General features: G+C 40.9%; 1 protein-coding gene across 1 annotated transcript; it reads right to left on the minus strand.

Moving 5' to 3' along the window:
- Window positions 1–11,044: 11,044 nt before the first annotated feature.
- LOC109480332 lies at window positions 11,045–11,716 on the minus strand. Its single transcript, XM_019782523.1, has one exon. It carries the CDS (start codon window positions 11,714–11,716, stop codon window positions 11,045–11,047), a length of 672 nt encoding a protein of 223 aa, XP_019638082.1.
- Window positions 11,717–17,899: the final 6,183 nt, after the last annotated feature.

Here is a 17,899-nt window from a genome sequence, read left to right on the forward strand (position 1 = left end):
CAGTCATTTCTTTTTACAAGGGCACGTTAATTATTATTTATGGTACCATATATTACATATCATTCAATGTATTACGTTGGCAACACACCCACCATACAACATGTCAGTTCTTGTCAGATCAAATTGATCGTCGTTCTCATTCGGGGACTTCAAATACAAACGTTTCCTTTCATTCAAGAACTATACAGACTCCATAATACTAACCCTCTTCCCTACTTGGAAGAATACAGGTCGATTGATATACAGTTATATGTATACAATGACTTTAGTCATTTGTTTTCTCTAATAGATATTCTTGCCATCGTTTGCCCTCTACCCTCATACCCTCGTGGAAATGGCATTTTGAAAATGCAACTAGAGGTTTCGTCTGGATATGTTCAGAAAGAGCCAGGCCTTTCCTCTACTTAGTCATAGTGTCTCTTGACCACTTCACACGGCCAAAGTTGATGTAATCTACGTCAAGATCACGTCTACGAGTTGATTATCAGCTCTGCTTAATGACGCCATGTGTTAAAGATCTGGACTTTTGGTGTAAAATCAACTAATCTTATATTCTTGCCCTTCACTCGCTGCTTTCAGGCTCTACACCATACTGACTACTCTTAGTCATGGCAATGGCGTTACATAGGAATACGAGGTAATACCTTGCAAAAATAGTCAAGGTGTAATATGGCCATCACAGAATACACGAACTGCATGGACTAGCATCTGGAGGCAGCCCTCACATGTCTAACACGTGTATCACGATGCGCAACATCACTCTGACATCATCAGCAAGACATCAGGTACTTGAAGTTGAGTGCCCATCTAAGATGGTTGTCGGCGGCAGTATGGTGTCTTGCTGCTTCCCCACATGACAGTAGCGCCACCTACGTTCGTACTGTCGTCTACACAGTCTATTGCACCACGGCTCAGTCAATCGCATCTGTAAGGCAACATAAAAATGGTAAATTTACACGCATGTAATGGGAAATATTAATCTCGACATTAGGGCTGCAATAATGTAGTTTGGACTGGTAGTGGTACATTCTTGGGTGTCGAAACAAACTATATCACACGGTACATAAAGCTGGAAGTCAAATAGCAACTCATACTCGATCTATTTTGGTACACATCAATTTTACCACAGAGGACTGCACACAATAATCATCGTTTCCTTTGCACTCTGTTCATTTTCGTACACATCATGATATCATTATCAACATTGGAAAAACACCATTATCATTGTGCAACCGATCTCCACAGTTCAGTAAATCACATCTCTGCAAGGTAAAAGCAACGTGTAAAAAGAAAAAAACAAAAGCTCTTTTTACATTATCACTGCTTCGCTGGAAGGCATATTCCTGGAATATTCTGATGTGAGTCAAGATGAATCGAGTCGCAGACGACATCGGTGGGTACTAACATACTGCTGGAGGTCAAAGAACAAGTCTATTTTCATACACGCCATACAGGAAACTACCCTAATTATTGTGTCCTTCACACTCTGCCATTGTAGGTACAGGGTCAGCTTCATTATCCTACAAATGAGTTGTTCAGTCATCCCTGAAGGGAAATTAATCTGCATGATTTACACAACTTTCCCAGACAGGCCTGAAGGTTAACTTATTCGTCATGCGACGCGCACTGGTACTGATGACAGATTAATTACCTTCGCCAAGAAGGTTATGTTTTCAGAGGCGTTCGTGTGTGTGTGTGTGTGTGTGTGTGTGTGAGCACGATAACTCAAGAACGCCTGGATGGATTGTCTTGATATTTGGTAGGTGGGTAGGTCTTGATGAGACGTGGAACTGATTAGATTTTGGGCCCCCTAGCGGTTTGTTATGGCACTGATACTGATGACAGATTAATTTGCTATCATTCTGATTGATGTTCCGTGACAGATGTTCTGGTTATGTAATCTTGCAGGTGTTGGCTCAATTAACTTTGAGACTAGGAAGGGATGACACTTGTGGTGTCGTTACAATAGATCATGATCCTGTGATATGTGTGATACTATTCGGTACAATACAATGATAGGAGACAGACAACTACTGTCTGGAAAAACTTATACTACTACGACAGCTATTATGAGGTTTGACTTCTTCTTTGAAGGCAGTGGATAATGAATACTAGTAGTCCCACATTCTGCATAGTGAGTGTTTTTTTTTATCTTTTGGTAGAAACGTAGTCTTTTGGTGATCTTTGTTCCTTGTGCTCTACTGTCTCCCAAGATCGCCTCCATTCTTCGCTAGGAGTCGCTTGTACAAGGGGTCTTAGAATTATATTTGAAGACCTGCAGGCAAAATTGGTTATTTATCGCAAGCAACGTACCTGGCATACCTAGGAGCTGGTATAACTATGCAGATGTGGTAATATGACCATTTTTTTCAACTAACCAAAGACGGGGGCTCTCATCATTAAATTAAAATTTGCACCAACCACGACCGTGCATCGCAAATAATTGAATCCTTACGAAAGCATAAAGACAAGGTGGTTCCAGTGACATTCAAGAGGAATAATCAATGCAATAACACATCCATTACCTCATATGAACTTACCGGGCCGTATCTTCGGCACTAGATCACTCTAGAGTTGCGCTAAAGGTCACTACACATGCCTGCTTGAACCACGTTATCTGTTTCCATTATGTGGAGTACGTGGTGCCTTGTGCATATCTTGCGCATCAGAGGGTGAAAGACGCTACCTGTTGACTGCTTTTAAAAGTGCAGCCATCCCGGGGTGCCCATTCTAACCTTTTACACACTGATGCTTAAGTAGATGCACTATACATTACTATATATATCTTATCTTTGTGGCATGTTATACGATCGTGCTCATTCAAACGTTACGCCTCTGTTTAAATTTCTTTCAGCTATATTATTTCCTGTCTCTTTTCGCGATATATCTTAACGTAATGTAAACAGAACCAAAGTTTGGGCGTAGTTTCTCCTATGTTGCATTATCATCAAATGTTGTAAATGATTGGAAATGAGCCATGGATACAACTAGTTGCAGGAGACGTCATTTGATTTCTTGCCAAATCAGCTAGCCTAATATATTTAACTCATGACATTGCAAGATGTATCAAGGATGCCTGCTTGCTTTCTCTGATTTGCTCTGAACCCCAATCACGTTTGTAATATAGATAGCTCCAGAAAGTAAAATTGCAAGTATTTATATTCATAGCTGTTTCCAAATGTTCGTCTCTTTATTTAGTTTTGTCAATCGATATTTGTAATTTAAAGGCCCCTCTATAATAAGCGTCTTCAGGCTGGTTGTCGTGACCGGTAATGGGAAATGTACCCTTAATGTTGAACATTCACTTTAAATCAGCGCCGTAAACATGAGTGGTGCCGTTATCAGGCAGACAGCGGTGGTCCGTCAGTTCCACTAAACCCAATCAGTTTCTGTCCCCGGAAACGTGACTAGAAATCAACTTCATCATTATTTGTTGGGGAATGCCGGTGCAATGGCCAAGTGGCTAGAGTGCTCGCCTTGTATTCGGTAGGTCGTGAGTTCGATCCCTGACCGAGTCATACCAAAGTCTTTAAAAATGGTACACACTGCTTTCCCTGCTTAGCACTCGCTTAGCATTTGGGAAGGAGTATGGGAGTTAAACATACACCACTACCAGTGGACTAGCCCCCTGCTGTAGTGACTGCTGTGTGTGGCCCAGGGCTAATAAACAGAGATGGGCGCCGCCCTATGCGTCACTTGACGCGGGGAGGCTCCTTAACTAACTTAACTTAAATGCGGGCAATTCTGAGAAACCATGAGGGATTTCCAACTGTGAGCTAGACAATGTGAGCTATGAACTTTTAGTCATCTCTTTCGTAAACGTATTCATGGATACTTGATCTTCACTAAATGATAAATGGATATTACAAAAGGTTGGGTATAAAAGTTAGACTGTCTTAGGTAAACGATACACAGTAAAGTATACTCTTACGGCTGAATGATAAACGGATATTGCTTCCAAACGTTTCGAATTACATTCCTAACTTTTCTTCAGAATTAACAGGCATAGACATCAAATATGTACAGGAAAAGTTGGTTGAACATACAATAGTCACCGGACTGCCACTGATGTGGTAATTATTGTATTACACACCCAGCCTTAGAGCAAAAAAAGTTAATGTCTGTAACCCCTATCATTGTACGTTGTAAGAATCTACGGTAATGGAATGAACCTGCCAAGTACAAAATGCAGTGCCATGTAACGGGCGCCTTTATGCTTAAAAACTGTAGAATTAAAATATGTTGAAATTACATAACGTAAAGACAATGCCATAGTCGTACTCTGAGTCTCTGTGCAAATGAAACATCTGCCAGCGTAGGCGAAAAGAGAAATGTTCCGCAAAAGATACTTTTGAGTCCCTCCATGTTTGACAAACACACCCACACAAACGCGTCCATCATCCATAGCCGTGTTCCCTGGAAGAACGCATTATGTCTTTTCAATGTCAGAGGCCATTTGCAACCCAAAACTTCTCCACATAAAACACGTCTCCGTGGGACTTTCCCGTCTCGCATGAAGCCTCTAATGGAAAAAGTCTTCTGGCAGGGAGATGTCAAGATTGTGCAGACGAAAAACCTTCCGCGTCTGAAGCCCATTCCCCAGAGAGTGCTCGGGGGGAAGGCGGCTGAGCTGAGTGCACCATCTGGTCGGCAGGACTCCAGATATGCGGGCTGATTTAAACACATTTTCCCGGCGTACCGCACTCCATTTACGTCGTGATGCATCGACGGAATCATGAATTCCTTTTATGCCGCTCGTCCATTACTCTTAGCCTCTACCAGGCCTCGGGAGGCGGCTGGAAAGGGTAGAATCGGCCAAATAGACAGATAACATGCCAGGGGGTTTGGTCTACTCAGTAGTATAGCTTGCCGCTCACAACCAACTCCCCTGGCATGTCGATTTCTACTCTTTCCAATCGCTTCCTGAAGCTTGGTATAGGCTACATTACTCTGTATCCTGTATACTAGTTTTTTTCCAGGACAACTTGGGAATTTCAATTGGCTGCACAGCGTCTGCTTGATAGACTAATATGTTTCCCAATATTTACACATGTACAGGCTTCTTTGTTTTTGCACGCAAATCAGCTCTTTGGATTGCTATCGCCTAATCCTAGTCTGTTGCCTGGAGTGCTGCCATTTTATCAAGGTTTTTATCAAGTTCCTTTGAGCTGTAAGAATTAGGCTAGCAGCTTCCGCCCAACCGGGGATACATGTGGGAGTACATCCGAAATCAAAGAGAAACATGGCCGTATCCACTTCTGTGGGATTACGGTCGACTAAGCCTCCCGTTATACCTGAAAAATCAATTCTCACGATAACATGAAAATGGATGTAACACAGATAGGAATAATATCTACTATCTCAAGCGACAGAGGAAATCTATTTCATTTCCTATCTCGCTACAACTATGAGCCTTTCTTAGGAGCAAGTTGAAGTCTCCGTATTTCTTTCCTGAGTGCCTAACGCTATCAATATGTACAAAACTAACCCTGTCCTTGGTGCTAAACACAAGCAATCATCAATATGTCCACAACTAGTCCTGTCCTTGGTGCTGAACACAATCAATGCCCACGTCTTCTTATTACTTTCATGGTCGTACTTATTCTATTCCGGGATTTTTTGTTTTGTTTTTTGTTGTATTCAGATGTTTTATACACAAGACAAAGTGGCGCTGCACTCAAGTTGACCAACTTATTTTGCCAGCGCCACTTACCAATATACATGTATAGATAAATAAATAAATACAAACATGTAAGACACAAGATTTTGTTTCTGGAACATATCGTGAATCATGGAAGATCCCTAACGTATCCCCCGGCTGTCTTAGAAGTCGAAGATAGAGAGATAGATTTGGACACCCATGCTGTACGGGGTATTACCACTGACGTCACAACCATGGGAAATAAATGGGGCTGTCAGGACTGAGAAATCACTTTCTGTTCGTTAAAGCTTACAAGGTAGACCCTGTCGCCGCCGGTATATTGTGTCCAGTTTGCGTCGTTAAGACAGTCTAACGGTTCTCGGGGTGTTTGTGTGAAACGCGGATAAACCTTAGAGTTAAGATTAAAGCCAGTTGACAGACTGAATAGGCACCTTGATACCAGCCTTTGTTCCATTGAAACTGACGCTCTGCAAGAAGAAAATATTTAGCCTAGCAGGCAATTCAATTCTATGCATGCCTTCCAGACCAATTCAAAGTAGAATTTATGTTCATCCCACGGTTACTACCCATGCATAATGCTAATATATTAATGTTTGGTAGAAATGAAATAGTTCATTATTCATCATATCCCTTCATAATATTTATTTGTTTGTTTCATTAGAACCCCCTTTAGTGTTAGAAATTGCTCTTGTTACATTAAATGAGACTGTAAATTGCTGGGAGCACAATACAAAGTAATATGATATTATATGATATGATATGCAAAAGTATCATAAAGCATACAAAAGTCAGTGTTTGCTCTAAGGTTACATAAGGTGGCGAGGGTTACATTGTCTTCAAACAAAAAGTTCCTTCCTTTTCTTTCTTAAGGAATCCCTGGTAAAGTTTTCATACAGCATTTGTAACTTTCAGGCGGATACTGCAATGGTTGGGTCGTTTGCATCTTCTCTAGTAGGCATACTCTAAATCACGACTGTCTGAGATCGGCTACACGGCAGATTGTAACGGCTACCGACGCCACTGGGATCCCGCTTCACCCATATTCGTCGCCGTCTGCTCACCAGTATGTTTATCACTATGATTTGTACGATACCTCTCCTTTCATGATTTCTGCCTGAGAAGCAGAAAAATCCATTTTAACGTCGTTTTTTCGTGGAGCTTTCCTTGGTGCTGAAATTTGTGATGTTAGTTATGCATTCATTTGCCCGACTAGACCAATAAATATGATATACATCAATGACCAGACTTCAGCAGTGATACTGACAAAGTGTAGGATGCCCAAACCTTTGGTCATTTGTCTGCAGCAAGACGCCGTTGAAGCAGGCTCAAGTGACATTAAACAGCGCATCAGAATGGAGAGATAGGGTGACCCGAGTAGAGCTAAAGAACGCTATCAGTTATGTCTAATTGCTGTACCTACGAAGATGCAAGACACAGAGGAACAATTTAGAGAAAGACAGATGGTAACTGCAGGACGTTTGCAGAAGCAGGGCCTGTAGATTGATGATACTGTAGAAGTTATGCTTGCAGAATTTTTACTCACTGTGCTCAGGTCTGTGAACTTCTAACCAGTGAAGAGAAAGTTTGTATCAAAACAATATATGATAGTGCCACTACAGGACCTTTCAATAGGAACAGTTTCAGAGCCAGTGGCTCGGGATGATGTGTATACATGCAGAAGTTGTGTTTTGAGACTTTGTATTTCAATTTTAGTGCACTAAGGGCAATGGACGTCTGACCAGTAAAGATAAAATTCAAAACAGAAACAGCAGGATCTGATGAAGCAGTTGATTGCAACTACAGGTCGTTTCTACAACTAGTTGAAGCTAATGTAATATACATATACACATTTTGAGACGTATTTTATTAGTGTATTATTGTCGATGACTTAATAATCAGTAATGAGAACTCTAGGGTTAGAGTTTATAACAGGAAGAACAGGATCTGATGAAACTACAGGACGTTTCTATATCTCTAAAGATAGGTGTAGGTAGATGAAGATAAATATAAAGTTATACATATACAAATATAAAGTTATACATATACAAATTTTGAGGCGTTTTCCCCAGTGTACTATGGTAGTTGGCTTGCTAGTCAGTAAAGAGAGTTCAGTAGAGAACCGGTAGGATCTGGTGTCGCTGTAATGATTGTTTCCCACTGCGTTGACATGCCTCAGTACCAACAGGATCTGATGAAACTACAGGACATTTCTATACCTCTAAAGATAGGGACAAGTAGATGAAGCTAATGTATATACTTGTTAAGTCCTGAGACGTATTTTCTGGCATAGGAAAGTATATAAGAGAACCGGTAGGATCTGGTGTCGCTGTAATGATAGCTTCGCACGACGCTGACATGCCTCCAACGCCTCCGCGATGTATTCTCTGACAGCACACAGAGCACTGGTAATCCCTGGCGCTACAGTAAACCGCTCGTCCTGTCACTTCGCGGCTGAAGCATCGCCGATCATAGCAACCCTACACCCTAATAACCATGATTTATCCAGCGAAACACCCGCAGTAATGCCAAACATCGTTCCTGTTTTCTGCATGCAGTTAATAAGGATCATCTCTCCCCGTATCGTGCCTACACAGGCCTCACACAGTCACTTTTCTCCCGGCAAAATGCATTTAAGAGACGTTCTATACGGAAATGTCGCGCTACTATCGCTCACAAATTCGCACTTACAGTACAACTGCCAAACCAATAATTACGCAATTATTGTAATCAGCCAATTAAAGTGACAACGCGGGAGCTTAGAGTGCTTATGGCAATTGTCTATTTGAACGCACAAGTTTTACAAAAACCATTATCAAAAGTTTGAAGCATTTGAAAGTTATTGAATATTGACCAAACGTTGCCTTAAGTTAGGATACTTGATATGTATAATAGCTGCTTTATGTAAGCCTCGCTGTAAAATAGGTAGCTTGAGTTCCCCATGATAATATAGTGGTTATTTGGGATTCCTCCCGGAGCATGTTATAACTTGTGATGTCCTTATATAATAAGGATATGATATTCGAGATTAGAATCAACGAGAAACTAGACATCTACTCTTCTCTACTCTTAACTGTACGTTGCACGAAAACACAGCTCTTTCTGAAGGCAGGGCTATTTCTTGTTCTTTTCTGGGCTGGTATTAGGTACTTAGTAGTTGGTACATCCACAAATTTATTAGTCATTTTATACATCATGCATAGTCTGGAACTTTTTCGTCTAAACATAATATACATCTCTCCAGTGCTAGGTCAGTCACCGTGCACACAGGAAACATATCTCTGTTTGATAGATCTTCTAATGTTGCCTTATCGATTTTACGACCGTTTCCGGACGATAGTGGTCCCTTGTTGGTGCTCACGTGTAGACCGTTCGTTGATTCTTTCCTTCCTTTAAAAATCAGCGGTGCATATCGGGTAACGAGCTTACGAGTAGCACCGTCATGATAATGTTTTCTGTATCGATTGTGTTGCAGAATTTAAGTGGCATTATGTAACATTTTTGCCCCCAAACTAAAATATTTCATGTGAAAAAAATTCGTGTAATTGTAATTTAGTTCCACTTTTCAACATATTTGTGCAATCATCTCACATTTCTGACATTCTATGTTTGGCCCACACCAGGTGCAATCAGTTTGTGGTGCCACCACAAAATACCAGAATGTAAACAAACATGCCTGGCAGCTGTGTTTCCTGCTCTTAAACTCACTCGTATATTTTGACAGCTTCTCTTCTTGAATGGTACTTATATGCATAGGAGTGGGGTTGATTCAACTTCATAAAGAAATGCCCAGAAAATTGACTTTTGTATCATCCTAATGTTACATATTGCAGCCTGCTTTAAGCTTGACTTTTACAGGGAACGCTGTCCTTTTCTTCACTTTTCACACAGATGCTTTCTCCAGCTCAGCAGCTTAAACCGCGACCCTACGTGCACCTCTCAGTGAGCCACTGTCGAACGGGCCATTGAGTCTGAATTGCGGTTTGAACCTGCCCCAAGTAATTTCAGGTAGACCACAGGGAAACACGATCATACATCAAAGACGTCCCGAATATTGCACATTCACAATACAAACCACAGCGGGTTCACAAGCTTCAGGGCATACTTTAGGCTTCATTTTCAAGCAGCTGCGTTGTATATTATGTACCTTAATGGTTACCGGTTCGGGTATTCTGTATTTGGCTATGCATGCAACATTTCTGTAATATTGAATATTCCGGTCCAATCTTATCACAACTTATATATTGTATAACTATAACATACCTTATGCCCCGGGGAAGGTTTCACAAGCTTGAGGGCATACTTTAGGTTTTATTTTCAATTCAAGCAATTATGTACTATATAATGCTTACCAGTTGGGGTATTCTGTATTTGGCTATGCTTACAACTGTAATATTGAATATTCTGGTCCAATCTGTGATACTACAGATGTTATAAATTGTATGACTATAACATAGCTTTTGCCCCCGGGAAGGTTTCACAAGCTTGAGTGCATACTTTAGGTTTTATTTTCAATTCAAGCAATTATGTACTATATAATGCTTACCAGTTGGGGGTATTGTATATTTGGCTATGTAAACAACATTTCTGTAATATTGAATTCTGGTCCGATCTGTGATACTACAGATCTTATAAATTGTATGACTATAACGTAGTTTATGCCCCCGGGAAGGTGTTTGGTGGAGTCGAACTCACTTATCCCTCCATTCCGACTAAATTGCCCCATAATCAACTCAGATCAGCGGACCGTGCTGGGCATACTGGTTATCACATCAGTTCTGTCGGGGATAACGCCTGAAGCTGCGTATTGACTGACATGAAGCAGAATTTCCATTAAACCCAACCACTGTAAAGTATACCTGTTCCTGCACCGTTTCGTAAGGCATGAAATATTAATTTCTGATCATCAGTAGTCTACGTGGATCATATACAAACGGTAACACACCATACCCTTCTTGAATGTGAATGAGTTATAGATTAGTACAAAATAAATAGGTTGATTAACGACTAAGTGTTTACATAATGTAGCAGAGGTGAGCCATTATGCAACACAAACAGTTTCATGCTAAGCAAACACATACAGATGGTTCGTATTCAGTTAGGCTATAGGAAATATACTTGCTTTTGAGACAGAGTATTTTCTAGTTTATCTTCTCTCTATATATTTTCTTTCTCTGTGTATATCTACCTATCTAATGATATCTATTCATCTACCTCCTATCTATCTCTTTTATCTATCTTTCTATATTTAGAGAGAGGGGGCAGAGAGAGGGGGCAGAGAGAGATCTGATATTTATATCTCATTTTCTATATTGTATACATAATATTTTCTGAAAGAGATAACATGCCTTGCCACTTGCCTTGCGGCCTATCCGTTGCTCACAATCACTCCAGGTTCAGTATCTCCTCCTTGGATTCCCCTCGTCTCTCGGAAATCGATTCCTCGGCGTCTTGTGCCAGTTGGTCCGAGACCGTGATTAGCTTCTTGCCTCTGTGTTTCTTCCCGAGGTCAGCGATCTTCCTCCGTATCCACATGGCGACCCTGAACACTGCTCCAGTGATGAGGAACATCAGACCTATCACACCAACAATCCCCCACGCCTTCACCCTGAACTTGAACTCCTCCCTGTCGTCTTTAGTCGTGAAGACTGCACAGTCGACTGCGGGAGGGTACACAAGCTTGGGATCAAACACGCAGACCTCGTACCTAGTCCTGGGTTTCAGATCTACCATGAAGTAGGACCGCTTGAATGGCGGGAGGATGACGTGTGTTTGTATGGCGTTGGCTTCCTCATCTCGGAGGTCACGGTAAAGGAGTCGCGAGAATCCGTCTCGTCCTGTCGAGTCGTCTCCCCAACGAACTCGTGCGGCCCAGGACGACACCTCTACGACGTGGACACGACTTGATTCGGTCAGGTTGCTTGGCAGTTCCTCAGCCAGCGAGCGAGCAGGTGCCGAGTTCTCGGGGTTAGAGTTCGGCGCCGACGCCGCCATTCTGCAGATGGGAATCATGTTGAAAGTGACCCACACCCACTGCACCTCGTATGCACACCGCATCCTGTTGTATCCCTCTCTAACGCACGGCACAAATCCTTCATCACATCATCATGGTGCACGTAGAGCCGCGGCAGGGTAGTACACACACATGCGGGGTTCACTTCCTAAAGAGGGACAGTTTAAAACCCCGACGCCGATTACCCCAAATCTGCACTTAATGGTGTAACACTGGTGTGCGACAAATCACCTGCCGCACACTGAGGCACCACCAGGGGATTGGAGAAGGCACTACTGCTACTGTAACTGTCATAAAGATGAACATGCTGCACCCATACCGTAACCTTGGGCATGGCAGCGTGGGGATCAATATGTCTAACGACAGGCAACAGCCTCTGATGAAGTGCAGTTTTGTATACACGGCGTAGATGAATATTTTGGACCTATTTCATATATACATGTATTGATTTTATGTCATATGTTAGATGTACAATATGTACTGTAGTGTTATTTCGGAAGACGGTTGCGGTTATAAATAGATACGTGCTTATAAAAGGGAGATGGGTTCTATATTACTCCTAGGTGATATGGAAATGGATACCAAAGCGAAGTACAAGCGCGTAAATGGGAACGTCAATAAACTCCGACCGAAGCGTGTGCGGCCATACATGGCAACAAAAACTGCCGTTTTATTAGCGATGCAATCAAATAACCTTCCCTAGCTGCACAAGGGTTGTTTGTCAATGATCCCTTCCGTATATTATGTACGGGAATATAAAGATATATAAAATCCAGAGCTAATAATATTCAGATACTCCAGAAATTAGATATGAGAACATTAACCCAAATTAAGCAATAACTCCAACCATATCAGTATGGATTTTCTGTCAGGTTCCATGTTTTAATGAAGATTTGGAGGCGAGTAAAGGAAGAGACTATGTCACAGTTTACGGTGTGTGCGCACTATATATGCATTATAATTACCGCAATCATTTTATTCAGTTTCATTTTGTGAACCATGTCATTAAGATACACATCGACGTTTAATTTTATAGACAATATAAAAAATTGGCCATTAAGATATGTCCAAGTGATGGACACTATTATATATATCAAGCTAATGTTGGAATATCTTAAAGATGATTAGAAAGTAGATTGGCAATCGGGGAATGGACGTTTTATTCTCTTCGTTTTTCTGTCTTTCTGAATGTATTATCTGACGAACGCTTAATGTCGTTAAGTGTGGTAAAATTCCCATTAGGGTAATCATTGTGGTTTGATTGTTCTCATTAGACTTTTAATTCGGAAACCAACGAGACGTGAAATGAAACCGTTTTGCCCGGAGAGACATAACAAGATCTGTACATCACAGCTCTGTACTCTCATTAATCCGTGCATATTGATGGTCTAAGTGAGGTAGTGGATGAAGCTTTGGTAAAAATGGCATAATAAGAAAGTAGGATGACTTCTAAAGTTAAATGTAAATACCCTTGCAACATTGATCATCCCTGAATACAACAGTACTCAATGCCCCAGTACAGAAACCTACTATAACCTGGTTATAATACTAGAAAGGTAACATTTGCAAAGCAAATACATAATATTAACCTACGCATATGGTCTGCTCTTTTAATTCGTACTCATTCATCATATGATGACAGGAGTCTAAATCCCTCCTACTACAAAATTGCAACATGATGTAACCCGACACCAGTTACCATAGTGAGAGACTGGTTGACCAGGTAAGTGTTTGGAACGAAAGAAGAAAAGGAAACTGAGCAAAAACAATTTGTTTTCCTTCGGTAAACATAATAAAAACATACTAAAGTACATGTACATGCCAAGTTGATGCATGATGTAACCACCAGCACAACTTCAGCATGTTTCATATACACAGGCTTATATACAGTCATACACGGGCCAGAACATTCTGCCTGCCCGTAGTACAATTATACGAGCATTCAAATAACAGTAATCTGCCTCGACTGTAATTAAAGTCGCGGTCCGGCTCGTTAGTGAGTTGGAATGATTCAACCTATCGTCGTCTCCAAATTGAAACCATTGCTTGGTATCACATATATTATTCAGTAAACGGTGTTATCCAAAGGTCAAACACTACCGGTATGTATATGTACAATGTTGGATGACAGTGTTACCTCAAATATGCCAAAACATGAATATGTTAGGATAGACAGAGTCCTAGATGACTAGGCATTAAGAATTAAACATACAGATAGTCTACAAACTCGAAACGTACATATTCTTTCCTGGTAGATAAAATAATCCATCTCACCAACCAAAAACCTTGTCCAGGGTCGAATAAGATTAAACAATATTACATAGACTTAAGAGACATCGATTTTCGAAATCCGAATCCAATGAGGGTAAGATAACTAGATATATTCAAACCCATTACAAAATAATACTCGCAGCGCTTTTGGTCCTAATTGTATAAATCGGATATACAATAGAATTTGTAAGGTACAGGTGCATAGTTCTTTCCTTACCAAGATTCAAGATAGCTTTTTTATTAGTAATTTAGAAGTCAAAATCTGTATTATAAACCAAAACTTGAATGTACAATCAATCGACATGTCTACATATAGCCATCAAATGTCGTCTTACTAACTACCCTGGTGTGGGATCGGGAGGCTTACAAGTAAACAGGTCACAGGCAATATTATCATATAGAATATATCTTAGAAATAGAATACCCTTGCGTACTTTAAGAGGGATATATTATCCTTTGAGGTATGATAAGACTGCCTTATCGTAGCCATGGCACTGACGCGCGGTATCTGCTCCATCAATGTCCGTAAGCAACAGTCTGTGCAGAAAATGAAAATGTCTCCCCTGTGGGAGAGTACCCTGACCGCGGGGCTGTATCGACCGCCTGGAAATTGAATCCTCAGGTGACGTGTCCGCCCAGATAAGATTAGCCAGGCGGACGCAGGTTACGCGGTGGGGGAGGGGGGCCATAGACAGATCCGGATCGAACACATCGAACCCCTTATTTCGAGCACCTCCGTCAGCTCGTGAAGGGAAATAGAACAGGGGGTTCGATGCGTTCGATCCGGATGGGCCAATTTGCAACACCCCCTCTGTGATCTCTTTGGTACAGGAAGGGGACGTCTAGACAGAATCAGCTTCGGAAGGATGTTGTTGTTTTTTTCTCCACAAGTCATGTTGACAGCGCCCTGTGAAGTAAGTCAATTGCAAAATTGGCATTTTAGAACGTCAGTCATCTGTGATACAAAATTTGCCTGTCTTGTTACCAAAAAGACTGTCTAACATCGTTGTCGATAGGCTGCTTGAAAATTCTACGAATTATGACGAATGTGACCTGCTAGGTGACATATTTCCTTTTACAAATGGTTCATGAAAACACCACTACAGTCCTAGTAGAGCTATCACTCCTAACGGTGGTTTGATGTTCCCTAAAATGCACATAAAATGTCACGTTATGGTAATGAGGGATAATATAATAAATCAAATGAAACTCTTCGTCAAGTGCTATTTGCAGCCTTATCTACAGTCATGTATATGTTGGATGAAAATACCAATACCCCGTTGACCAAATATGTCCTTGGAAAAAAAATCGAATTTTGACCAGATAGCCTTGTTATTACCATTTGCTGACGGCTGAATAGTTCAATACTACGCGTACCGTCCCCAATCTAGCCATAGACAAAGCAAACGACTGCATATAACGCAAAAACAACCGACCCGTAATACCTGGTTCAAGGTGCCCTTACGATAAACCGACTGTCAGGGGCCAGAAGAGTAATAGCAGTAATGTAATGACATTGAACGTGAACCGTTGAAACGCCGCCGCTCTGCACACTCCGATAGATACTGGTCAACACATCAAACCCGAGTGTAAGAACAAAGAGGACAGCTGCCTTGGTATGGATTATTCCGCGCCCGCCCGTGAGGCGTGATTTATGGATGTTATAATGTACCAGAAGTTCGGACTCCCACAGGAAGCGAAGCCGCTGCTGCTTCAGTCACGGGTACTAAATCAGCTCGCGCCCAGGCGCCGACTGACTTCAAGATCTATAATAGCTATGGGCTCATCCATGTTACCTGTCTAAAGAGAGAAATGGCATCTTTGGTTTTTCTTGGGGCGACTACAGTACGGGAAACTCGGCCAGATACACATTCAAATAAAAATCTACCACTGGGTAAGTTATGGAGATTGTTTCCGGACGTTTCAAGTGACATCTCTCACTCTTCTTAATATTATATATACAGTGTCACTAAACTTCATTGTTTACCTGGATGTCTAACCTTCATCAAGGTCTGCAGAATACATACATATGACATCGATACGTACAGGAGTGGGAAATATTTTAGTTGAGCTTGATTGCCACCATAGAAGTGTACCAACCCTAGGGTATAACTGTCGAATGTCAACATTTGGAAACGTAGTCTTGCGTTCATGTCTTACCTAAAGGATCGATGTATATCGATTGGAAGCGTGTAAGATAATGATACTTCTTCATATGATATATCAGGCGATGTTTTAATCGATATCATTGTCCTAATAGTCTTTTCCCTGGATATATTTAAGAGGAGTTTAAGAAAAAATGAGCATGCACAACTTATGCCTGATACGAAGATAATGCTGCTTCTACGTCATACTTCCTATTTATAGATCCTCAATCGTTCTAACGACTAGATTCCAATCAGTTACCATCAATGACAATCAACGGTGAAGCTAGTGGAAAATACTAACTAAAAGAATTCTAACAGTCGTTGCGCGGAATTGAGTCAGTTGCAGACGATTAGATTGCAGCCAGCTATGAAATCACTTCAATCATCGGCAGAAGAAGCATACCATCACCTGCATGGTGCATCTATTTCTCGGATGTTTGTAGTACTAAGATTCTCAAGAGTACAAACTGTATGTCACACCAGTGTGGGGGCAGCATCGTAAGTCGAGTCTCACATGTCGGACATGGTGTATGACACTAGAGAAAATTATATTTACATTTATTAGATAGAACGTAATTGCAATATTATATTCATGTACGTTTTAAAATGATTTACTTATAGCCTGAAGCACCAATAATTGATATTCTACTACGGGATTTTTGTAAGAATCCTCAAGGACACTAGCTTCTAATCGCATCTGGATTGACATTTAATTCACGGTTAACTTATATATCTCTTTCTCCTTATAATTAAGAGATGCATAGATCATGAACAAGCTAGCCATTTTTCAACTGCATTTCTAACAGAAAGCTCTCGCTATTACATATCTTGTTTGTTCACGGGATACAATGCCGAGAAAGCTGTTGTTACAAGGTCTCCCCTGTGTGTGAAGTGGCATAGGTGAACAATAAAATCCCACCTGCATGTTTGCATACTGTCTGGCTCAGGATTAGACCTACGTGAACTCGACATAAACCTGATTTGTGCCATGACCAATATTATTGATCAGCTGAATACAGAACCTTACGTTTGATGTCTATATCCTTTATCGACCAACTCTTCGTATACGTATTTATTGATACTTACTGTAATAGTGATTTATCCTCCATAGCTATACGAATCACCTAATTAAACGACGTACAATTCTAGACGTATAACACTGGGGATAAGTGTGGGGATAATGCAATTTGTCCTTGTCCAGTCGAGAAGACAGGCATTTGCGGTAGCTATGCTTGAATTAGATGTATCAATATCATTATAAGAGATGTTAAAACGTTATATATATATATAACCAATGAAACATTTACATTTATGGTCAAAGTTTCCGGTTTAAGCGAGTTGTGGACTAATAGAAGTTCAGGTTATGCTTACCTTCTTGTTTCTTGTTGGTCGAGGTTCTCTTTATTAACGACTGAGAATTTCTAACCATTGTTATAACCAATGAAACATTTGCACTTATGGCCAACATTTCTGGATTAAACGAGTTATGGATTCATAGGAGTTTGTTTCCATAGTCTAGGATTATTAACGATTAAGAATCTCTAACCAATGTTAATACCAAAGGAACATTTGAACTTATGGCCAATGTTGTTTCAGAAAACGGATCATGGATTAATAAAAGTTCAGGTTATGCTTACCGTCTTGTTTCAATTGTCGAGTTTCTCTTTATTCAGGACTTAGGATCTCTACCGTTGTTATGACGGTGTCAATCAGACATTTTCTTCTTACGGCCAATGTTTGTGGATGAAACGAGATACTAGTTAACAGAAGTTGAGGTCACCCTCACCTGCTTGTTTCAATGGTCGATGC

This window comes from Branchiostoma belcheri, unplaced genomic scaffold, assembly GCF_001625305.1.
Source record: "Branchiostoma belcheri isolate BF01 breed outbred unplaced genomic scaffold, Haploidv18h27 scaffold50, whole genome shotgun sequence".
NCBI classification, from domain to species: Eukaryota; Metazoa; Chordata; class Leptocardii; order Amphioxiformes; family Branchiostomatidae; genus Branchiostoma; species Branchiostoma belcheri.